Source organism: Dryobates pubescens, chromosome 27, assembly GCF_014839835.1.
Source record: "Dryobates pubescens isolate bDryPub1 chromosome 27, bDryPub1.pri, whole genome shotgun sequence".
Lineage (NCBI taxonomy): Eukaryota > Metazoa > Chordata > Aves > Piciformes > Picidae > Dryobates > Dryobates pubescens.
The window spans coordinates 11,964,644-11,989,443 of record NC_071638.1 but is presented as its reverse complement, the minus strand read 5'-3'; the positions used below and the strand labels follow the sequence as shown (position 1 = coordinate 11,989,443).

Genomic DNA, 24,800 nt, shown 5'->3' with positions numbered 1-24,800 from the left:
TATGTCTCCCTTTTAGTCACACTGACATAAGCAATGATTTTTACACTATTGCCTGATCACTGAACCCAGTTTATTTATATACCTCGAGTGTCTCTGGATCTGAAAAGCACAACTCTTCTTTCAATAAATTTAATTCACTTCAGCAGAGACCTGCCAATAGTTTGGGTTCAATAGAAAGCAGTGTTTCCTTGGTATGCATCACCATGACATAGCAATAAAACTGTCAGGATATCTTGTCTATTCCTTTTTTGAACCTGATGAACTTTCTGCCTTACAGCATCCTGGGGCAGTAAACTCCAAGGGTTTGCTATTTGCTCTGTGAAGTACTTTCTTCTAGCTGCTAAAATCAGTTTTAAACATCATAAGCTCATGTGCTACATATATCTGCATATGTAGATACATGATGCAATTCCACTCATAACTCTTCTTTCTGACAGACTTCCATTCAGTTTCCATGTTCATATTCAGCCAGAGTGGAAAAGCAGGCTGAAATGCATATTTTGAGTTGCTCTGTGTTAAAATATAGACGCTCTTAAATGTTTAGGCAGGGAACTTGTACCTATCATGGTCAGAAGCTGAGAACGCTGCTTCTTAAGTGATATAAAGAAGACTGGGTAGTGTAGGGTAATGTAGTGGAAGGAAAAGATGCAGCTGTAATTGTAATTTGCTGGTTAGAAGGTTTCTGGCCTTTCTGAATCGGTATCAGGGCTCTGTCTAATCTCCTTCCTCCACTCATGTTGCAACAGAGGGTTGCCTGAGTGAGCTATGTTGGCTCTTTGCCACTCAATATTTCCCTTCACCAGGGAAACCCCCAACTGGCTTTTAAAGCCAGCTTTATGGCCTCAGGATAGTACCAAAGGTGGTATGAGGCACTTCACCACCTTCTTCAAGAATTTGAAGGCAAAGATGGGGGAGGGGATCACAGGAGGCAACCTAGGCAAGCTCCTAGTGAGCTATTCCTTCCACTTCATTAGCTGATGCCTCTTGTTTATCATACTCATCACCCTTGCCTTTTTTCTTATTATTATTATATTTTTTGCTTTATTTCAGGGCTTGAGTTGCAAGAACTGATACTTTGGATTTGGACAGGCAAACAGGAAGCAGTGTGCAAACTGCCTAGTCTTTGACAACTGAAAAGCATATAAGCTTACAGAAAAGAAAGAAAGAAAAAAAAAACACAACAAAAAGTTTATAAAAGTGCTTTGTTTCTGCCACCCTCCAAGAGGAAGGTCTGTGATTCAGGGGGAAAATCCCATGACAAAGCCTTCAGCCCTAACAATTGCACGTAAGAGAGATTGAGTCATGGGAAACTCTTGTGAATAGAGTTGCATGAATAAAAAAGAAACATGCAGCAACATGAAACATGCCTAGCTTCAGCTTTCACTGTGAACATCAAACACGGGCAGTCTCGACAGGGCTGTGTGTTGGGGTACAGGCACCTTCTGAGCAAGCAGGGGCCCAATTTTCAAGGGACCCAAGAGGGGCATTAGTGCACCCCTTGGCTTAGCATCAAAAGCCTTCAACATTAACCTTTTCTGGGATATGTCAATGTGTAGAGAGGAAACCACGTATTTTCAAAGAATAGAATCATAGAATTGTTAGGGTTGGAAGAGACCTCAAGGATCATCCAGTTCCAACCCCCCTGCCATGGGCAGGGACACCTCACACTACAGCAGGTTGCTCACAGCCACATCCAGCCTGGCCTTTAAAACCTCCAGGGATGAGGCTTCCACCACCTCCCTGGGCAACCTGTGCCAGTCTCTCACCACCCTCATGGGGAAGAATTTCTTCCTAACATCCAATCTGAATCTACTCATTCCTAGTTTTGTTCCATTCCCCTCAGTCCTATCACTCCCTGACACCCTAAAAAGTCCCTCCCCAGCTTTCTCGTAGCCCCCTTCAGATACTGGAAGGCCACAGTAAGATCTCCTCAGAGCCTTCTCTTCTCCAGACTGAATAATTCTCAGAGAGGCTGCTTCTTCAGAGGCAGGGCCGCTTGGGACCTCAGCTCTTGGACACCATGCAGCACCCAAGTGACCACGGAAACTCAGCTGTCTCCAAGAGCTCGAAGGGCAAAGCATGGCAAGCAATAGCAGGAAACTTTATTTGGGGGCCGGTTTATTTGTTTGTCCTTATTCAGCTCTTCATCTGGAACTCTAATGGCTCTGTAACAATCACGAGAGGTTGCTGCCTGGCAGGGATGCTGCCAGCTAGCTTGGACACGGTGGCGAAGGAGGCACTGTCAGTACTTTTATCAGCGGCAGGAACGAGTCGGGCTAAAATAAGGGCTCAGAGCTCTGGAAAGCCTCTATGAGAGTCGGATCCGACAAGAAACAACCGAGAACCGGCACCCGGCGCAGACCCCTGAGCCTCCCACTACGCCTCAGCGGGAGGGCAGGGCGGGAACAGAGCAGCTGCAGCGCGCAGCCGTGTGGGGAATATAGTTCTCCCGCCCAGGGGGGCCGGGACCAAGGGCTGCACCGCACCCGGCCTCTCCCCGCGGGGCCTGCTGAGAGTTGTAGTTTCTTCCGCCCCACATCTGCGGCCGTCCAATCGTGATGAGGTCGTGCGAGACTACTATTCCCAGCATGCACCGCTTCGCCGGCCCGCCCCATTGCGGGGCAGGGCGGGCGGCTGTAAACAAACAGGGCGGTGAGTGATGGCGGCGGCGATGGGTCGCCGTAGTGGCCTCTGAGTGCTGGTGGCCGCCGGATCGAGGACGTGGGCGGCTCTGGTGCGGGGCCGGCGGCACACATGGATGACAGCAAGGTAAGCGGCTGAGAGGCCTTCCGGGGAGCTGGGCCTGGTTTGGGGCCGAGGGCAGCCGGTGAGGTAACAAGTTGGTGCGGGGAGGTCGGGTAATCCTCCGGCCTCTGAACTCAACGGATACAGGCGCCCAGGGGTGTGCAGTTGTGTGATATAACCGTCCCCGCAACGCCTCACAGCAGTTAGGGGGTAGCTGTGCGTGAAGCGAGTGCTCCTGCTGAAGGCTTTTGCAATAAACTGCCCTGAAATCCTTGGAAGGCCTCTGGTCCTTGCCGGCAGGGAGGAGAGGTTGTCCCTATCGTGCTCCCCGCATGCTGCCTCCAGTGGAGCACAGTGCTCGGATGCTGCTGCTGGCTTTTCCTTAAGGCTCTAGGCGTGGGCCAAAGTTTGGGTACAGATCAGTGGTCTGGTGTTGTGTGGGAAATCATGTTCCTATAACACCTTGTATTTCTTAGGTAAATAGCAGGTGTGGACAAATGCTAAGGCATTCGGGTAGGAGCTTGTGTTGCAGCCTTGTAATGGGTGATGGTGCTTCTGTCCTTGCTGTGTCTCGTGAGAAAAGCACACTGGCATCTCTGGAGAGGGAGATTTTCTGCTTATAAGCAGAGCAAAATATCAGCAGATGTGCAAAGGATGTCTCTTCTGCCTGCTTGCACTGGGGTGCCCCTAAAGCAGGATCTACATGGCACGTGTGAGGACTAAGGAAATAACTGCTATGTCCATTCAGTGCCTTATTTTGCATCTGAAAATCCCCAGTGAGTTTGGGTATTTCAGCTTACTACAGTAGTGGTTACGGTATTGTCATAGAATCATAGAATGGTTGGGGTTGGAAGGGACCTCTAAAGCCCATCTAGTCCAACACCATTGCCATCACTGGGGACATCCTCCAGGAAATCAGGTTGGTCAGAGCCTTGTCTAGCCTGACCTGAAGTATCTCCAGGCATGGAGCCTCAACTACCTTCCTGGGCAACCTGTAGCAGTGTTCTAGCACCTTCATGGTGCAGAACTTGTCCCTCACATCCAATCTAAATCTGCTCTTCTCTCATTTCAAACCATTGCCTCTGGTCCTGCCACTGCAGGCCTTTGCAAACAGTCCCTTTCCAAACAGGGCTGTTCAGCCTGGAGAAGAGAAGGCTATGAGAAACAGCATGGTAGCAGCTCCTCACCTGCCTGATGTTCTGGTGAAGGGGCATGGCTGTGACATGCTCTTGTATAGGACTAAGATTGGAGTTATTTTCTTGTTTATACATAAACAGTATGTGAATGGTGCCACATCCAGCTGGCAGCCAGTCACTAGTGGTGTGCCCCAAGGATCAGTGCTGGGCCCTGTGCTCTTTAACATCTTTATTGATGATCTGGATGAGGGCATTGAGTCCATCATCAGAAAATTTGCAGATGACAGCAAGCTGGGGGCAGGAGTTGATCTGCTGGAGGGTAGAGAGGCTCTGCAGAGGGACCTCGACAGGCTGGGCAGATGGGCAGAGTCCAAGGGCCTAAGATTGAACACATCCAAGTGCCAGGTTCTGCACATTGGCCACAACAACCCCATGCAGAGCTACAGGATGGGGTCAGAGTGGCTGGAGAGCAGCCAGGTGGAGAGGGACCTGGGAGTGCTGGTTGATGGTAGGCTGAACATGAGCCTGCAGTGTGCCCAGGCAGCCAAGAGGGCCAATGGCATCCTGGCCTGCATCAGGAACAGTGTGGCCAGCAGGAGCAGGGAGGTCATTCTGCCCCTGTACACTGCACTGGTTAGGCCATACCTTGAGTCCTGTGTCCAGTTCTGGGCCCCTCAGTTTAGGAAGGAGGTTGACTTGCTGGAACGAGTCCAGAGAAGGGCAACAAAGTTGGTGAGGGGTTTGGAACATAAGCCCTATGAGGAGAGGCTGAGGGAGCTGGGGTTGCTTAGCCTGGAGGAGACTGAGGGGTGACCTTATTTCTCTCTACAACTACCTGAAAGGAGGTTGTAGACAGGCAGATGTTGGTCTCTTCTCCCAGGCAGCCAGTACCAGAACAAGAGGACACAGTCTCAGGCTGCACCAGGGGAGGTTTAGGTTGGATGTGAGGAAGAAGTTCTATACAGAGAGAGTGATTGCCCATTGGAATGGGCTGCCTGGGGAGGTGGTGGAGTCACCATCATTGGAGGTTTTCAGGAGAAGACTTGATAGGGTGCTTGGTGCCATGGGTTAGTTGTGTAGGTGGTGTTGGATTGGTTGAGGGGTTGGATGTGATGATCTTGAAGGTCTCTTCCAACCTGGTCTGGTCTATTCTATTCTATTCTGGATGCCACATACAAATGCATAACAAATGGATGCCACATACAGATACATAACAAATGCCACATGGACAGTGGCATTGAGTGCAAGTTTGCTGAATACACCAAGCTGTGTGGTGCAGCAGACACGCTGGAGGGAAGGGATGCCATCCAGAGGGACCTGGACAGGCTGGAGAGGTGGGCACAAGCCAACCTCATGAGGTTCAACAAGACCAAGTGCAGGGTCCTGCATCTGGGTCGAGGCAACCCCAGGCACAAATCCAGGCTGGCCAGTGACTGGCTGGAAAGCAGCCCTGAGGAGAGAGACTTGGGGGTGCTGGTGGAGGAGAAGCTCAACATGAGCTCTCAGTGTGCACTTGCAGCCCGGAAAGCCAATCAGATCCTGGGCTGCATCAAGAGAAGTGTGGCCAGCAGGTCAAGGGAGGGGATTCTCCCCCTCTACTCAGCTCTGGTGAGACCCCACCTGGAGTAATGCATCCAGTTCTGGAGCCCCTGTTACAAGAGGGATCTGGAGGTGCTGGAAGGTGTCCAGAGAAGGGCCAGGAGGATGAGCAGAGGGCTGGAGCTCCTCTCCTATGAGGACAGACTGAAAGAGTTGGGGCTGTTCAGTCTGGAGAAGAGAAGGCTTCAAGGTGACCTAATTGTGGCCTTCCAGTATCTGAAGGGGGCTACAAGAAAGCTGGGGAGGGACTTCTCAGGATATCAGGTAGTGATAGGACTAGGGGGAATGGAATGAAGCTGGAGGTGGGGAGATTCAGGCTGGATGTGAGGAGGAAGTTCTTCACCATGAGAGTGGTGAAGCCCTGGAATGGGTTGTCCAGGGAGGTGGTTGAGACCCTGTCCCTGGAGGTCCCAGGCTGGCTGAGGCTGTGGCCAGCCTGATCTAGTGTGGGGTGTCCCTGCCCATGGCAGGGGGCTTGGAACTAGATGATCCTTGTGGTCCCTTCCAACCCTGACTGATTCTATGATACTCTACTATGATAATGGTGGGACTCCCACCTTGAGTGCTAGCTCATGCTTCTGGAGGGTCAGAACTCAGTGTAAAGGTTTGGTTTTGTTTGTGGTTTTTTTTAAGAGAGCTGGAGTGTGTGTCTCTACAAGACCTTATTTAGCTGTTGAATTCAAAGATTGAAACTACTTTATATTGGCACAGAAAAGTCTCAGGTGCTAAAAGTCTTTGAGAATGGAAGTACTGTGGCCGTGGTGTATCGTGCAATACCCCGAGGTGTTTGAGGTGCAAGTAAGAACAGACAGCAAATGGTGAGTGCCTCCTGTGTCCACTGACCTCCTGCTGAGCTAGGAGTAGGAATCACACCAAGGGTTAAACCTGAGTGTGGTTCCATCAGAAGACAGAACTGCACTTGGCATGGCTGAAAGGGGGCAGTGCTTTTCTTTCATTTATGCTTCTTCCAGGGGCAAGTGGAGTCCCTCAGGGATCTGCACTGGGTACAGTGCTATTTAACACCCATGTCACAGTATCACAGTATAACTAAGGTTGGAAGAGACCCCAAGGATCATCAAGTCCAACCTGTCACCACAGACCTCATGACTAGACCATGGCACCAAGTGCCATGTCCAATCCCCTCTTGAACACCTCCAGGGACAGTGACTCCACCACCTCCCTGGGCAGCACATTCCAATGGCGAACGACTCGCTCAGTGAAGAACTTTCTCCTCACCTCGAGTCTAAACCTCCCCTGGCACAGCTTGAGACTGTGTCCTGCCATTGAGTACACCCTCAGCAGCTGTGCAGGTGACACCAAGCTGTGTGGTGTGCTGGACTCACCTGAGGACAGGGATCCATCCAGAAGTATCTTGACAGGCTTTAGAAGTGGGTCAGTGCCAACTGCATGAGGCTCAACAAGTGGAAGTGCAAGGTCCTGCAGCTGGGTTGGGCCAATCCCAGGCACAAATCCAGGCTGGGTGCAGAGTGAATCTTGGAATCATGGAATGGTCTGGGTTGGAAGGGACCTCCAGAGCTGATCTTTGGTGGTTGAAGTACCTGAACTAAAGATATGAAGGAGAGCAGCTTGGTGGAATGAGTGGATTATTCAGTTATTCAGCTGCATTTAAGGCCAGGCTGGCTGTGAGCAAGCTGATGTAGTGTGAGGTGTCCCTGCCCATGGCAGGGGGCTTGGAACTAGGTAATCCTTGAGGTCCCTTCCAACCCTAACAATTCTGTGATTCTATGATTTAGCAGTTCAGATGGAGAGGTGCTTGTTTGATTGGCTTTTCTTTGCCTTTCTGAATGCATTGTGCTTGTTTTGTTACCTCTAGACCTCCTTTAGGTACTTTCTGTTCCTCTCTTTGCTGATGGTGGGCAGCTATTCCTGAATAAATCAGTTCAGGCAGTATGGAGAGGGTAGGATTCTGTTGGCATGTGATTGCTGACTCACTTTCCAAAGAAAGAATGGCCTCAATTGTATAATCTTGAGGTTTTGGTTGGTTGGTTGGTTTGTTTTGTTTCCCCCTCCGTTCTAGCACATCAAGTCACTCTGTTAGTGTTTTTATATTGCAGCCAGCTAAGTTTGTAGAACAAGTGACTTCTTTGAATGCCAAAGCTGACTTATTTGATAGCATCACACATTAAAAAGGGCCCTTTTTATTTTTCCATTGTGAACTCTGAGGGTTTGAGCACCACCTATTGAGGGGAAAAAAAACCCCACTACTGTATGCAGTATGGTGAAGCACTAAGCCAAGAGTTAAACACTTTTATGTAGGGGTGTGTGTGGGTGTGTGTGTTAGGTGTTTCTCCACACCCCCTCCATTCAAACACTGTGATCAGAATGCAAATAAAGAAAAAAACACTGACTTCAGAGGGAGGTGGGGGAGTGGCTGACCTAGTGCTTCCAGGTGGTGGGGTTGGACCTCTTGAGGTCCCTTCCAGCCTCTAATATACTGTGATATTACCTGATGGCCAGGGTACTGTTTCAGGCCAAATTTAAGGCTTTCTTATCCCATGCTCTCATGTTAAAAGTAAAATATTTGGGTGGGGAAGCACAGAATAAGTACTGAGGAAACAGTTCCTTTGTTTGGGTTTGTTTCATCTGTAGCAAAAGAAGCTTTTCAGACCTGTGACCTTGAGCTGGGAGCAGATGTTGATCTGTTAGAGGGCAGAAGGGCTCTGCAGAGGGACCTCAACCGACTGGACAGATGGGCATAGTCCAACAGGATGGCATTCAACAAATCCAAGTGCCAGGAGCTGCACTTTGGCCACCGCAACCCCATGCAGAGCTACAGGCTGGGGTCAGAGTGGCTGGAGAGCTGCCAAACAGAGAGGGACCTGGGGGTGCTGGTTGATGGTAGGCTGAACATGAGCCTGCAGTGTGCCCAGGTGGCCAAGAAGGCCAATGGCATCCTGGCTTGCATCAGGAATAGTGTGGCCAGCAGGAGCAGGGAAGTCATTGTGCCCCTGGACTCTGCATTGGTTAGGCCACACCTTGAGTCCTGTGTCCAGTTCTGGGCCCCTCAGTTTAAGAAGGACATTGAGACACTTGAATGTGTCCAGAGAAGGGCAGTGAGGCTGGGGAGAGGCCTTGAGCACAGCCCTGTGAGGAGAGGCTGAGGGAGCTGGAGTTGTTTAGCCTGGAGAAGAGGAGGCTCAGGGGAGACCTTATTACTCTCTACAACTACCTGAAGGGAGGTTGTAGCCAAGTGGGGGTTGGTCTCTTCTCCCAGGCAACCAGCACCAGAACAAGAGGACACAGTCTCAAGCTGTACCAGGGGAGGTTTAGACTCGAGGTGAGGAGAAAGTTCTTCACTGAGAGAGTCATTTGCCATTGGGATGTGCTGCCCAGGGAGGTGGTGGAGTCACCGTCCCTGGAGGTGTTCAAGAGGAGATTGGACGTGGCACTTGGTGCCATGGTTTAGTCATGAGGTCTGTGGTGACAGGTTGGACTCGATGATCTTTGAGGTCTCTTCCAACCTTATTGATACTGTGATACTGTAAAACAGAACACACACAAAGCCCTCCCTGAGCCCCCAAAACCCCACAAGCAAGCAAACAAACAAAGAAACAAACAAAGCCACAGAAACAAAAGAACCCAACCAACACAAAACCAGCCAACACAAACCCCCCAACCAACCACCAAAAAAGCCAGACCCCAAACCACCAACAAAAAAACCACCCCCCAAACCCCAAAAACCCAACCAACCAAAACAACAACAACAAAAAAACCCCAAACCAAACAAAAAAGCAACCACAAAGAGGGGGAAAATGATTTCCAAATCTGCTCTCCATAGGAGAAGAAACTGGGGGGCTACATTTCTGCAAGGGAAATGTGAATTTCCCAGGCTGTGGTAACAATGTTTTGAAGGCAAACATAGCCAGCTAGAATGGTTAGGTCCAACTAGAATGGTGGCAGCAGGGGTAGGACTCAGTGTAACTGAGTTGCCTGCTTAGTAGAAAACTCTCAGGAGAGTTCCTTTTGAAATAAGTGGAGCCTGAGGAATAATTCTGACAAGTTTCATCTTTAGAGCAGGCTGGAGCTGTGGGTGAAGTCGTTGGAGCAAAGCTAAGCTTTGGGTTCTGTTGGGATGAATGATTTAGTTTCCTTCCAAGTGAAAGTGTTAAGCTTCATAATACAGCATTTCCAGTGCTGGCAAGGGTTAGGGCTTGTTGGTAACATTAAAACAGTTTCACTGCAAGTTGGCCATTATCTCTGACTTCTCATGTGCCAGATGTCCTCCTAGTTATCTGAAATAGTGTGTCTGCTCCTGCCCCACCCAGCACAAGAGAGAAATGGAACTGCTGGAGAGAGCCCAGCAAAAGGCCACTAAGGTGATGAAGGGACTGGAGCATCTCTCTTGTGAAGAAAGGCTGAGAAGGCCTGGAGAAGGAAGAGAAAGCTCAGGAGATCTCATCAGTGTGTACATATACTGGAAAGGGAGGGGTATTGAAGAAGACCAGGACAGGTTCTCTTCAGTGGCAGCTGGTGCCAGGACCAGAGTTGATGGATACAAACCAAAACACAGGAGGTTCCCTCTTAACACTGGGAAGTGCTTTTTATTGTGAGGCTGACTGAGCACTGGCAGAAACTGAGCTTCTAGAAGGCTTCTGGAATCTCCCTCCTTGGAGATATTCAAAAGCCCTCTGGACATGGTCCTGGGCATCTACTTCTAGGTGGCCCTGCTTGAGCAGGGGCATTGGACCTGATGACCTCCAGAGGTCTCTGCCAAGCTCAACCATTCTGTGAAGCTTCTCCCAGTCAGATTAGTAGCATTTCCAATGGGGCTGCTTAAGTACCAGCCTCACTATGAAATCCTGCCTTTCCCTTTTTGTGTTGATGCCATTGCTGAAAACTTCCCACCACAGCCCCCCTGTTTCCTCTGTTGTTCAAGAAGCAGTGAAAGTATGTGCAAGATTTTCTACTCGAGACACCCAGCAGGAACAATGACCTGGTTACAGCATTAGAGTCATAGAATTGTTAGGGTTGGAAGAGACCTCAAAGATCATCCAGTTCCAATCCCCCTGCCATGGGAAGGGACACCTCACACTACAGCAGGCTGCTCACAGCCACATCCAGAATGGTCTTAAAAGCCTCCAGGGATGAGGATTCCACCACCTCCCTGGGCAACCTGTGACAGTCTCACCACCCTCATGGGGAAGAATTTCTTGCTAACATCCAATCTGCATTTACCCCTTTCTAGTTTTTTCCATTCCCCCTAGTCCTATCACTATCTGACACCCTAAAAAGTCCCTCCCCAGCTTTCTTGTAGGCCCCCTTCAGATAGTGAAAGGCCACAATAAGGTCTCCTCAGAGCCTTCTCTTCTCCAAACTGAAGAACGCCGACTCTCTCAGCCTGTCCTGGTAGGAGAGGAGCTCCAGCCCTCTGCTCATCCTCATGGCCCTTCTCTGGACACCTTCCAACACATCCAGATCCTTCTTGTAACAGGGGCTCCAGAATTGGGCACAGTACTCGAAGTGGGGTCTCACCTTTGCAGAACAGGTTTTTAACTGTGCTCTTCTTTTCCAGGTGGTTGGAGGCAAGGTAAAGAAACCAGGCAAGCGGGGTCGCAAACCAGCCAAAATAGACTTGAAGGCAAAGCTTGAGAGGAGTCGTCAGAGTGCAAGAGAGTGCAGAGCCAGGAAGAAGCTGAGGTACCAGTACCTGGAAGAGCTGGTTTCCAGCAGGGAGCGAGCCATCTGTGCTCTCAGAGAAGAGCTTGAAATGGTAAAGACAGCCATCATTGAACCTAACCCTTCCAGTACCTGAAAGGTGCCACAGGAAAGCTGGGGAGGGTCTTTTGACCTAGCTTGTAGTGCTAGGATGAGGGACAGTGACCTTGAGATGGAAGAGGGGAGACTGAGGCTGGAGATTAGGAAGAAATTCTTCACAGTGAGGGTGGGGAGACACTGGAACAGGTTGCCTGAGGCGGTTGTGGATGTGCCCTCCCTGGAGGTCTTTCAGGCCAGGTTGGATGAGGCCTTGAGCAGCCTGGGCCAGTGGAAGGAGTCCCTGCCCACGGCAGGAGGGTTGGAACTAGATGATCTTTAAGGTCCCTTCCAACCCAAAGCATTCTGTGGTTATTTGGGACCTGTCTTCATGGGCAGTTCTTGCAATTACTGTGACTGAGAGTGGGATTTTGCTAGCCATGAGGTATGAAAACATCACTAACAGATGCCTTCAGCTGTTTGCCTACATTGCCTCCTGAACCTCATCTTGCAAGTTAACCTGCTGGTATTGAACTGGAAGCAAGCAAAGAGCCTGTCCTAGGAAGGGTTTGTGTTGGAAAACCTCTGACAGAGGAGGTAGAGGGTGAACAGAGATGTTTAAAATATCAAGGGGGAAGATCTATCCAGTGTGTCACTGCTTTCTGCAGAGCTTTGTTTCTGCTGGGGAGCTTGAGTCTTGCAACATACTCTCTGTAGAGGGTTGTACAGCTGTCCTGTGTTCCAGCACCTGTAGGATGGGTGTCTTGGCCAAGGAAGCTACATTAACTGAAGAGATTGTCTCATTTGGAAAGAGAGGCTCAGCTCCTCAGTGATGCCGAGATGCCATTGCAAATTCACTGGAGCTGAGGATGTTTCCTTGACCTTGCATTAGGTTTGTTGGAAGAGACAGGGCTGTTGGCCACAGGTGAATAGGGCTGGGATTAAGTGGAAGGTCAGGCAGGTTTTTCAGTGTGCTTTAGGGTTTGCCAGTGAAGAACGAGGGAACTAGGAGTAAGGCACATGTGCTGTAACCATGCCTTGCACAATCAGCAAGGACCTTTTAGCAGCCAGTCATGTGAAATATTTGGTTTTAACAGGCCATGAACTGGAACAGAGTTCTGGCATGCCAGCAGCAAGCACTGCACAAAGTGTTCCATGTTGTTTAATAATTACAGCATTGTCTCTGCCACTGCCACTGAGCAACAGTTCAGTGGCTGAAGCAGGATTTACTGAGGGCAGGTATGCCACCTTGGCTCATTAGTGCTCTGCAGCTCTGGAAGAAGCTTCAGCCCAGTAAATTCAAACCTTAAATGAGTCTAGGGGAAGGCAGAAATTAGAGCTCTGTTTTGTCTGCTGGTGTGCTCCTGGCAGTTGGCTGATGCCTGATGTCTTTGCACATTTCAGTACAAGCAGTGGTGCATGGCGATGGACCAAGGGAAAATCCCCTCTGAAATAAAAGCCCTGCTGACTGGAGAGGAGCAAGGCAAAGCACAGCAGAACTCCACCAAACTTGCCAAGGCTGTGAAGACAGAAGCAAACAGCAGCAATCCCTGTAAGTATCCAGCCTGTGATTAATCCATATTTTGTTCCATCTTTTGTGGTGTAGGAGGATGGCTGTGCTGTAGCAAGCGATACAAGGATGTGCTTTTGGGCACAAATAGTTGATTGAAGCAAAGAGCTCAGTGGGTGGTACAGAGACTCTGTGTGATGTTTACATGCAGAACTCAGAAACTGCACTAGCTAGGAAGCTGGGCAGTCAGTTTAAAGGAAGACTCAATCTGTGTGTTTCACCAAGGCCTGTGGAGACCTGTGAAGATTCCAGGCCTTAATCTTTTACAGCCTGGTCTGGTAAATGCATCACAGAACACAGACCTGAGTTTAAAAAAACAACCAACCTCAAGAAAGCATTATTCAAGCACTCAAAAGTGAGGACTTGGGATTTCCTGTGCAATCTTCTTTCTGCCTCACTTGTGCTTGTCCAGGGAATGAAGATAAGGTTCTTGTGGGGGCTGAAAGAAGAAAAGAGTTTGTGATCTAAAGTCCGTGCAAGGGAACAGAGTTCGGTGTAGCACAGGCAGTTCTCTAACTGATTTTGTAGAATGGCACTTAGCTGGAAGGTTTTTAGAAACAGGGGTTGCTAGCTTTTGTGTTTCCCAGAAGCCATGTGAAAGCCACCTTTGTCAGTGTAACTACCTTCCCCCATGGTGCATCCTTTGCAGAAGGCCAGCGCAGGACCTTCGGCGCTGCAGCAGAGAGAGCTTGGTAGCTAGCAGAAGAATGCTGTGGTGGGAGAAGTGGATGCACCCCCAGATGCAGGGCCAAGGATCCCCTTCTGCTGCCTTCTCTTTGCTCCTCCCCCCACAAAACTCTTGGACTGTGGTGTTCCTAAGCCTGCATGGAGTGGAGCTTTTGGAGTAAGAGGTGTTTGTGTAAGGGGAGCCTTATTCTTCCCTTCTCCTACACCACCCTCCCCGAATAGAGGTAGGGCAGGTTTTGGGCATTCACAAGAAGAGATAGGGACTATTTTGTGTCAGAGCCCCGGAATTAGACTGGCATTGTGGTTGGTAACCATTGTGGGAGTCTGAGAGGTTCTGTGAAATGTAGAAGCAAGAGGAGGATCTTATAATGGCTTTGCTAAGGCTGAATGGAGAACTGTAGATGAAGGAGAAGGAACTGAATCAAAAGCTTTGAGTAAGAATGTAACAGTGTTGTCATTTGTAACCCGAATGAAGATGTTGCTCTCAGCATCCTTTTCTAATGCAGCATTTCTTTGTTATTGGGACTCTTAAAGAGAAGTGCCAGACCTGCTCAGTGCTTTGCCCGTACTACTTTCACAGGATGCATTTCCCACCCCCCATACTCACAGTGAGGAAGTCAAAGCTTCTTTCCACTTTGCTTCCAGCAGTGGAACAACCACTCTCTCCTCCCACCCCTTGTGCCCTGCTATCTTTCTGTATCTACCTACTCTGTGGGCCCTAGTACCTTTCTAGACTGCAACTGCATCCAGTGCTGGAGCCCCTACTACAAGAAAGATCTGGATGTGCTGGAATGTGTCCAGGGAAAGGACATGAGGATGATCAGAGGGTTGGAGCTCCTCTCCTATGAGGACAGACTGAGAGAGTTGGCGTTCTTCAGTTTGGAGAAGAGAAGGCTCTGAGGAGACCTTATTGTGGCCTTTCACTATCTGAAGGGGGCCTACAAGAAAGCTGGGGAGGGACTTTTTAGGGTGTTAGGTAGTGATATAGGACTAGGGGGAATGGAAAAAACTAGAAAGGGGTAACTGCAGACTGGATGTTAGGAAGAAATTCTTCAGCATGAGGGTAGTGAGGGACTGGAACAGGTTGTCCAGGGAGGCGGTAGAATCCTCATCCCTGGAGGCTTTTAAGACCATTCTGGATGTGGCTGTGAGCAGCCTGATGTAGTGTGAGGTGTCCCTTCCCATGGCAGAGGGGTTGGAACTGGATGATCCTTGAGGTCTCTTCCAGCCCTAACAATTCAATGAACTTCACCTGAATCCTGCTGTGCTATGGTTTCTCAGCCAGCAAGAATGCCAAGCACTGCTAGCAAGGAAAATAAGCTGCAGCAGTTTGGTTTTCTGATGCAAAGTGATGGCAGAAGTCTTGTGAGCTGATTTCCTCACCCTAGCTATCACCAGGGAGCTGGCCCCTTTCTTTAGACTGCTGCTTGTCCTGGACAAGCTTCTCTGCATTGATCTGATTGATGTGGAGAGTAGAGCTCTGAGGATTTTCAGCAGGGCTTTAGCTTGCTCACTCTTTGTGACAGTGTCTGTGTTTGTGTGTTATGAAATGCATGGAACATAGTATTATTATTACTATTATTTTTCATCTTGTGTTCTTTCTGTTTGTTTCATAGAAGAAACATTCTGATGAATGGCTTCCCTAGACTGAACGTCGCCTTCTTTTTGTTGAGCTAATTGGGGCTGTTTAGCGTTCTCTCAGCTCAGGATTAATGGGAAGCAGTGAGAATAATGAAGTGCCGTATTCCAGTGTCCAACACAGCTGTTTTCAGCATGCCATTCTGAGCACTCATGTGAATCCTGGTTTGAAGTTTATGCTCTAGACCCTCCACAAGTGTACTTTATTTAGCAATTGCTACAAATAGAATCCTTGAATCGTTCAGGTTGGAAAGGACCCTTGAGGTCATCAGGCCCAACCATGAGCCCTGCTCCACCAAGGTCACCACTAAACCACATCACTAAGCACCACATCTGAACAACCTTTAACACCTCCCTGGGCAGCCTCTTCCAATGCCTGACCACTCTTGCAGGGACAACATTTGTCCTAATGCCCAGCCTAAACCTCCCCTGGTGCCGCTTGAGGCCATTCCCTTCTGTTCTGGCACTAATTCCCTGTGAGAAGAGACCAGCCTCTACCTCTCTCTTGTCCTTCCAGGTGGCTGTAGAGGGCCATAAGGTCTCCCCTCAGCCTCCTCTTCCTCACACTAAACAGTCCCAGTTCCCTCAGCCACTCTTCATCAGACTGATTCTCCAGTCCCTTCCCCACCTTAGCTGCTCCTCTTTGCACCTGCTCCAGCCCCTCAATGTCTCTGTCCTATGGAGGTGCCCAAAACCCAACCCAGCACCCAGGGGTGGCCTCAGCAGTGCTGAGTACAGGGGGACAATCCCTGCCCTGCTCCTGCTGGTCACCCCATTGCTGATCCAAGGCAGGATGCCACTGGCTTCCTGTGCCACCTGAACACACTACTGGCTGATGTTCAGCCTCTTGTTGATCAGCACCCCCAGGTCCCTTTCTGCTGGACACCTTTCCAGCCACACTGTCCCAAGCCTGTAGTGCTGCACAGGGTTGTTGTGGCCCAAATGCAGGACCCAGCACTTGGCCTTGTTGAAGCTCATCCCATTGATCCAACCTGTCTAAGTCTCTCTGTAGGCCTCCTTACCTTCAAGCTGCATGGACATGGAAAACTAATGAGAGGTTAAATACCAGTGAGGCAGAGATGGGGCGGCTGTGATGGTCATGACCCCACAGACCTGCTGTGTTAACTCAAAGCTGCAGTTTATTCTGAAAGCCAGCAGCAAAGCCAGCCTGGAAGTGCTGGCATTTTTGTCTCTTGAGTTCTTGCCTGTTGTTTTCCTGGATTCACAGATTCTCTGAAGCAGGGGAGAAGAGCCACCGCTTGGCTCGATGTCCAGAACTATTTCAACTAGTTGGATTTTGTGACATGATCATGCCAGAAGTGTAGCACTTCTCATTTATTTATTTTTTTTAATTAGAATTACACATGTAAACTGTGTATTGTGGTTCCACATATTTCAAATGTTATCTCTGTGCTTCAGTGCCTTTTTGAATCAAGGATGTAGAAAACATCCAGAGAGGTTATGGTTTGCATGACCGAACAGCTCCGCTCAGCTCTAGGCCAGGCTGGATGTGGCTTTGAGCAACCTGATCTAGTGTGAGGTGTCCCTGCCCATGGCAGTGGGGTTGGAACTAGATGACCCTTGAGGTCCCTTCCAACCCTATCAATTCTATAATTCTGTGTTACAAATGCAGCTTTGGTCTCTCCAGCCAGCAGTGCCCTCATGCAGCCCAGAAGGCAGCTGTGTGCTGGGCTGCAGGCAAAGGAGTGAGTGCAGCAGGGTGAGAGGGGGGATTTTGCTCCTTGACTCTGCTCTATTGAGACCCCACCTCCATTGCTGCCTCCAGTTCTGCTCACAAGAAGTACACAGAGCTGTTCGAATGAGTCCAGATGAGGCTCACAAAGATGATCCAAGAGCTACAACACCTCTGCTGTGAGGATAGAATGATGGAGCTGGGGTTATTCTCTTAGCACCACATCTCTGCCTCTTTAAACACCTCCAGGAATGGGGCTTCAGCCACCTCCCTAAGGAGCCTGGTCCAGTCTTTGAGAACCCTTTCAGTGAAGATGATGCTTCTTATAACCTAAACGTGCCCTGATGCAACTTGAGGCCATTTTGTCTTGCCCTGTCACCTGTTACTAGGGAGAAGAGACAAACCTCCACCTTGCTATACCCTCCCTTCAGGTAGTTGAAGAGAGTTCTAAGGTCTTCCCTCAGCTTCCTTTTCTCCAGAGAGGTGTAGCCTTCCACCCATTTCTCCTGCAGTGAGTGTGTGCAGCTGTTTCACTCTCACAAGTATTGAAGAAAGGAAATAATTCTGGAAGTGCTTCATTTTCCCACCTGCCATGAAATCTAGAACCATTTGCTGAGGTGGGTCTCCCTTGGAAACTGCCAGAAGTCATCAAGAAATGCTGTCTGTAGTATTTGGTGTTTAAAACACTAGAACTCTGTTATAGAAAGGTATAAGACAGAAAGGATGTGGACCTGATGGAGCAGGATCCAGAGCAGGGCCATGAAAATGATCAGGGGGCTGGAGCAGCTCTGCTATGAGGACAGGCTGAGGGAGCTGGGGGTTTTCAGCCTGGAGAAGAGAAGGCTCCAGGGAGACCAAAGAGCAGCCTTCCAGTACCTGAAGGGGGCTCCAAGAAGGCTGCAGAGGGACTGTTTGCAAAGGCCTGCAGTGACAGGATGAGGGGCAATGGTTTGAAATGAGAGAGGATCAGATTTAGGTTGGATGTGAGGGACAAGTTCTGCACTGTGAGGGTGCTGTAACATTGCAACAGGTTGCTTGGGGAGATAGTTGAGGCCCCATGCTTGGAATTCTTCACAGTGAGGCAGGACAAGGCTCTGAGCAACCTGCTCTTAGTGGAGGATGTCCCTGGTGATGACAGTGGTGTTGGACTGGATGAGCTTTGGAGGTCCCTTCCACCCAAACTGTTCTATGATAACAAAGGTGAGGTAAGAGTGAGCCCGGATGGTGCTGCTGGACTTAAGCAGTGCATAGTCATTTTCTATCATCCTTAAGGAGAAGGGATGATGGGGATGATGAGCATTTCCAGGCTCTCTCCTGAGGAAAATCTTGCAAGGAGTCTCAATTTATACGAGCTCTTTGTATGCTTTGTGCAGAGAGCCCTGAACAGTGGAGTGAAGTCACTTCACTGAGAGCCTTTTGTAATTGCATGTTAAAAACCCTCATCAGCCTGCTTTCATAATCTGGTAATGAGTGTTTGTCAAGGCATCTCTGCTCTGGTGAGTGCTTTTCAAAAGGTGCCTATCTTACATCACAGGTGTTTGGGATTTTATTGTCTTCAGATACATTGCAAAGAGCTTTTCTCTTGCCTGACAGCTGAAACCTGCCCAGCTCTGTGAGAGCACCTGTGATGCAGTTGGGTTTGTACAGAATCACAGAGTGGTAGGGGCTGGAAGGGAGCTTGAGAGCTCATCCAGCCCAACCTCCCTGCCAGAGCAGGATCACCTAGAGCAGATCACACAGGAACTCATCCAGGCAGGTCTTGAATGCCTCCAGAGAGGGAGACTCCACAATTCCCCCTGGGCTGCCTGTTCCTATGGTCCATTACCCTCACAGTGAAATAATTCTTCCTTCTGTTTCCGTGGTACTTCCTATGCCTCAATTTCCCTTTTTCTTTTCCCCTTCAACATTTTTAGGGTGAAGATGAATCCACATCCCCAATTCATCTGATTCTTCCTGTCACATCATGAAGAGGTGGAGAAGCTTTGGCGTCAAGAGTCCCATTGACTGCTTCCCAAGAAGTTCTAATGTCTGTAGTGAGCTCTAAAGCTGCTGTTTAATATAAGGACCAAATTTTTGAGACTAGTCAAAGAAATGCAGAGAAATCAGAGGAAAAGCTGAAGTCAGAACCCTAAGTCCTTCTCATTATGCTTAAGAGTGTCCTGCTGTAGGTAAGCTTGGGATTGTCCTGCTCTTTGTGCCACTGAGCATTCATTTCCCTGCTAGGTCATGCCAGGAGCTGAGTCTCTTGTATGTGTCTGTTGTGGATTCCCATTACAAAAGAGGAGCTTCTAATCTGCAGGAAAATCTGAGGCATCCCACATGAGTGGACTGAAACCTGACTGCTGGCCCTGTATTTATGGCATGTATAGGATTACAGGTGGGGAGTTTTACTGCCAGTTGTAGCCATTGCCTTGAGCAACTTTTGTTGCTTGGTGTTCTTTATCCTGTCGTGTAGTTTCTTGGCCTCATTTTAAGTTGTAGCTAGAAAATGCTGTCCTTGTTTACCTGATGATTTTCAGCAACACTTCATTAAAAACAAATAAATTAATTAACACCACCCCCCCTAAGCAACTGCCTTTCAGTGTCTTTGCTTTCCCTCCATAGAAACCACCTAGGGGGTGGAAGCTTTGAATGGAATGGAATGGAATAGAATAGACCAGGTTGGAAGAGACCTTCAAGATCATCGCGTCCAACCTATCATCCAGCACCACCTAATCAACTAAACCATGGCACCAAGCACCCTATCAAGTCTCCTCCTGAACACCTCCAATGATGGTGACTCCACCACCTCCCCGGGCAGCCCATTCCAATGGGCAATCACTCTCTCTGTATAGAACTTCTTCCTAACCTTCAGCCTAAACCTCCCCTGGTGCAGCTTGAGACTGTGTCCTCTTGTTCTGGCACTGGCTGCCTGGGAGAAGAGACCAGCCCGCACCTGGCTACAACCTCCCTTCAGGTAGTTGTAGAGAGCAAGAAGGTTTCCCCTGAGTCTCCTCCTCTCCAGGCTAAGCAACCCCAGCTCCCTCAGCCTCTCCTCACAGGGCTTGTGTTCCAAACCCCTCACCAACTTTGTTGCTCTTCTCTGGACTCGTTCCAGCAAGTCAACCTCCTTCCTAAACTGAGGGGCCCAGAACTGGACACAGGACTCAAGGTGTGGCCTAACCAGTGCAGTGTACAGGGGCAGAATGACCTCCCTGCTCCTGCTGGCCACACTGTTTCTGATGCAGGCCAGGATGCCATTGGCCCTCTTGGCTGCCTGGGCATACTTCAGGCTCATGTTTAGGCTCATGTTTGCTTCCATAATTAGTGCAAGATCAGCCCTGCTCTTTTCTGTGTCTGTCTGTAACTCACAACTGGCTTAATCAATGCTAATACTGCATTCTGCTGGCAGCACAGCTCCTGCTGTGAGGGCCAAGGGCCACATCCCTAACATCCCTCTTCTTAAGGAAAATGAAAGGGAACTTCAAGACTTCATTCTGGGAAAGATGTCCTGGATTCATACAAATGACCAGGTGAATGACATGGCAAGATCTGTGTCAAAGTCTGCAGAAAGCAGAGCTCCTGCCAGTGCTGAGAGAATCAGGGCTATTTCTGCTGCTTTTACAGCAAACTGATCGATAATCTGAAATGTAACTCTGGATAGGGCTTAATTGTTTTGCTTCCTGTCTTTGGATCACTACAGAGAGGGACTCTGCAGAGGATGCATGTCAGGGGAGATGGTGAATATCCAGGGCTGCAGAGAAGTGCTGCAGTACCTGTGAAAACAGGGCCTCTGCTGGACACAAAGGATGAAAGTCCTTTGTCAGTCCCTCCTCATCAAATCACAGAATTGTCAGGGTTGGAAGGGACCTCAAGGATCATCCAGTTCCAACCCCCCTGCCATGGCCAGGGACACCTCACACTACAGCAGGTTGCTCACAGCCACATCCAGAATGGCCCTAAAAACTTCCAGGCATGAGGCTTCCACCACCTCCCTGGGCAACCTGTGCCAGTCTCTCACCACCCTCAAAACAGAAACAAAAGAGTCTTTTGCTCTTGCTTGTACACACAGTGAAAAAGCTATAGTCTGGCCAGACATGAGGCAAGGACCAACTAAATCGTTTGGTGATGTCATCATCTTGTATTTTTTCCCCCCCTATTCACCTGCAAACACAGGCTCAAGTCAAGAGCTGGTCTACAATGGTTGAGATGCCGAACACAAAGCAATTATTGCTCTCTGTGCCACTGCTGAATTTTACCCAGAGACTGGTTTCATGAGGAAACTAAAAGAAGACTTTGTGTGCCTATGTGCTAGCAGTAGTGCAGAATGAATCTATGATTCAGTTCAGGCTGCTCCCCAGAAGGTGCCATTTATCTAACCACCTTCCAGCAGGTGTGTTCTGGTTTATTAGAAGCCAGCACAAATAAAACTCATGTGATTTATAATGGCCAATCCCACAGCACTTGCTGGGTTGGAAAGAGCCAACTGATAAAGACATATTAACTCACAGAATCCTGTATGCCTTCCTTTGAGCATATGGATCTGGTTTAACACAGTTCAGCTCTGCCTTTTGTTCTTTTAAACAGATATTGGGCCAGGCTGAGCACTAGGGATTTCAGCTAAAGTTGATGGCCTGCATTCAACACCTGCTCCTAAATCATTGGCAATTAATTCTGAAGTCAAGCTGGTTGAGTTGAGGAGACTGGAAAAACTCAGGCAATTCTTAACTGGACATATGGAAGCTTTTAAGTCCCATTATGGGTGATAGCTACCTTACTATCACCTCCAGGAAGCTGTCTGAAAAGCAGGTTCAAGCAGTGCGTGTCTCCTCCTCACTAGCTCCCACCCTTCAGCTAGAAATGTGTTCAACCAACAATCCAGCTGCCTGTTGAATTGTCTGTTGACATCATTTGACAGTTTGAAATAGTAATTCCCAAGTGCAAGCCACTTCATACCAAAAGTAAACAGCAGTGATGGAATTTCCACTTAAGTGGTGTCCATTTAGTAGAGAAAAATAGTTGTGTGGTTGGTGCTGTCGTGGTTTTGGGACAGGAAGCATTCCAAGAGTAAGGGGTGAATGGGGCAGAGATCCAGGAGTCAGGAGTCCTCTGTCCCAGTCCTTCTCCTGTGCAGATGGGGCTGAGATATGTTTGTGAGTGGGGAGTGTTTCTTTGTTCTTTGCTTGGGGGTTCCAATAGACAAGTGGCTGAATATGAGGCAGCAGTGTGCCCAGGTGGCCAAGAAAGCCAAGGGTATCCTGGCTGGGATTAGAAATGCTGTGTCCAGCAGGAGCAGGGAGGTGATTGTGCCTTGTACTCAGCTCTGGTGAGGCCACACCTCGAGTATTTTGCCCAGTTTTGGGCACCTCAGTACAAGAGAGGTGCTGGAGCCAGTGCAGAGGAGGGCAAGGAAGCTGGGGAAGGGCCTGGAGAATAAACCTTATGAAGAGCAACTGAAGGAGCTGGGGATGGTTAGTTTGGAAAAGAGGAGGCTGAGGGGAGACCTCATTGCTCTCTGCAACCATCTGAAAGGATGTTGTGGAGAGGCTGGTGCTGGTCTCTTCTCACAGGTAATTAGTGATAGGACAAGAGGGAAGGGTCTCAAGCTAGGACTGGGTAGGTTTAGACTGGTCATTAGGATATTTTTTCCCAGAAAGAGTGGTCAGGGATTGGAATGTGCTGCCCAGGGAGGTGGTTGAGTCACCAACCCTGGATGTGTTTAAAGGTCATTTGGGTGTGGTACTTGGGGATCTGGTTTAGGGGTGAACCTTGTAGAGTAGGGTTCTGGATTGGACTTGGTGGTCCTGAGGGTCTTTTCCAACCTGAATGTTTCTGTGATTCTGTGATTCAGTGTCAAGCCTCCCCTAAAGCTTCAGCCCATGTCTGCACGCTGATTTGCTCCTCACACTCTCACAGACACCCCCAGGTACCCATGCAGGAGCAGCACTCAGCAACTTGGGCAGCTAACCAACCTTTCTGAGTCACAAGGGGTGTCTCCAGAGCTCTATGAAGCTCCTCTCACTTGTGCTTCATGGTGGAGCCTGGCTTTGTGGACTGAGACATCTGTTGGCCAGTTAGCAGCTGAAGCAATGGGTGTTGTTTGGTTGCTCTGGGTTTCTTTTTTTAAGCATGAAGAAAGCTGCCTTAGAATGGCTTGGGTGGAAAGGACCCTCTGAGGGTCATTCAGTCCAAACCTCTCTGCAGTTAGCAGGGACATCCTCCACTAGAGCAGGTTGCTAAGAACCTTGTCCAGCTTCACCTTGAATATCTCCAGGGATGGGGCCTCAATCACCTTCCTGGGCAACCTGTTGCAGTGTTCCAGCACCCTCCTGGTGCAGAACTTGTTCCTCACATCCAATCTAAATCTGCTCTTCTCTCATTTCAAACCATTGCCCCTCATCCTGTCCCTGAAGGCCTTTGCAAACAGTCCCTCTACAGCCTTCTTGTAGTCCCCTTCACCTACTGGAACGTGGGGATTAGCTCTCCCTGGAGCCTTCTCTTCTCCATGCTGAACACCCCCAGCTCCCTCAGCCTGTCCTTGTTGCAGAGGTGCTCCAGCCCCCTGATCATCTCTGTGGCCTTCCTCTGGACCCTGCTCCATCAGGTCCATGTCCTTCCTCAGACAAAATGCTCCTGCTCAGATGGGGCCTGAGCAAGCAGAGTAGGGCTACTGGTCCCACCTTTGGGACTTTGAGACTTGGGCCAGATTTACTGAACAGCATCACTTTTTGTCAACTACACTGTGAAGGGTGCTAATTCTTATCAGTGATGGTTGGAGGTTTGAACAAGCAGGAGCCTGCTCTGTAGTTTCACTGCTTCCTGTGCTTTATCCTCAAGCACCCACTGATGATGAATGATAGTAGGATGGACAGGCTTCTACTCGGAACCCTGTGGGTCTCTCCTGTGTGTGTTAGAGGAAGACAACATGGAAACTATCCCAGATGAGGAGTGCAGTAGGCTAGGCTGGATTTCCCACACTTTCATCTTGTGGGACCACACTGATGCAGCAGAGTGAGGGGAATTCAGCAGCCAGCTGCTGCTGCTGACCTCACTTGGTGGGGAGATAGTTGTGTTTTCTAAAGGCGTGCTGCTGTGCTTCTGGGCACTGCTATCAGAACTGAGACAGTGAATCAATACTGCACACAAACCCTTGGTCCACTCATTATTAATGAAGTTGATAATTGGAAGAAAAAGAATAATTAAATAATAATAAAAAAGGTTTCTCCTTGGGGAAGCATTTGATGCCTTTGGGTGGGTCTATGCAGTCATACACTATGGCAGAGCTGGCTGAGCTGCCTTAGCAGCCAAACACCACCCTCCAAGCCTCCTGCCCCGTACCAGCAAAGCCCAGGATCAGCCTCTGCAGGGCCTGCATGTAGGTGGCTGTGTCCCCCATGCCTTTTGTCACCACCAGTGCCCTTTTTGTCACAAGCATGGCACTGTCATGGGTTGCAGAGGGGTGTGGAGAAGACCGTGCCTCTGCTCACAGAATCATAGAATCATGGAATCATAGAGTCATAGAGTCACAGAATGTCTGGGTTGGAAGCTCATCCAGTCCAACCCCCTCTGTAGTCAGCAGGGACATTCTCAACTACACCAGGTCACCCAGAGCCCTGTCAAGCCTCACCTTGAATATCTCCAGGGATAGGGCCTCAACCACCTCCCTGGGCAACCTGTTCCAGCGTTCCACCACCCTCATGGTGCAGAACTTGTTCCTTGGTCCCATTGGGTTCTTGTGCTGAAGAGAAAAGCAGCAGGAGATGGCTCCACCTGCAGCCACAGCTTTCTGCCACGTATACAGTCTGAGCAATAAACTGCTGAACTGGTCTGAGATTGGATCCAGCAGCAACTAAGCTACTCTCTGAGATGGAATTTAGAGAGCAAGGGGATCCACTCTGAAAACATGCTGGCTCAGCAGGAGGCCACCTTTAGCCTTCCTATTCCCAGCCTCTCTGAAAATCATCCTAACCTGTCTGCTTTTCTCTCTACTCACATATTTCTCTCTATTCATAAAAGTATTTGAATCCAAGGTTTTTAATCA

The 24,800-nt window shown here is 49.2% G+C and overlaps 1 protein-coding gene across 1 annotated transcript; it reads left to right on the top strand.

Annotated features, from left to right (window-relative positions):
* The first annotated feature begins 2,630 nt into the window (after nucleotides 1–2,630).
* CREBL2 (cAMP responsive element binding protein like 2) lies at nucleotides 2,631–19,343 on the top strand. The gene is made up of 4 exons (XM_054173774.1): nucleotides 2,631–2,769; nucleotides 11,014–11,211; nucleotides 12,597–12,744; nucleotides 18,694–19,343. The coding sequence occupies exons 1-4, from the start codon at nucleotides 2,755–2,757 to the stop codon at nucleotides 18,696–18,698; spliced, it is 366 nt and encodes a 121-aa protein (XP_054029749.1). The 5' UTR covers nucleotides 2,631–2,754; the 3' UTR covers nucleotides 18,699–19,343.
* Nucleotides 19,344–24,800: the final 5,457 nt, after the last annotated feature.

Coding starts and splice junctions, on each gene's coding strand:
- CREBL2 (XM_054173774.1), top strand. Junction 11,212..12,596: donor TCAGAGAAGAGCTTGAAATG/GTAAAGACAGCC, acceptor TGCACATTTCAG/TACAAGCAGTGGTGCATGGC.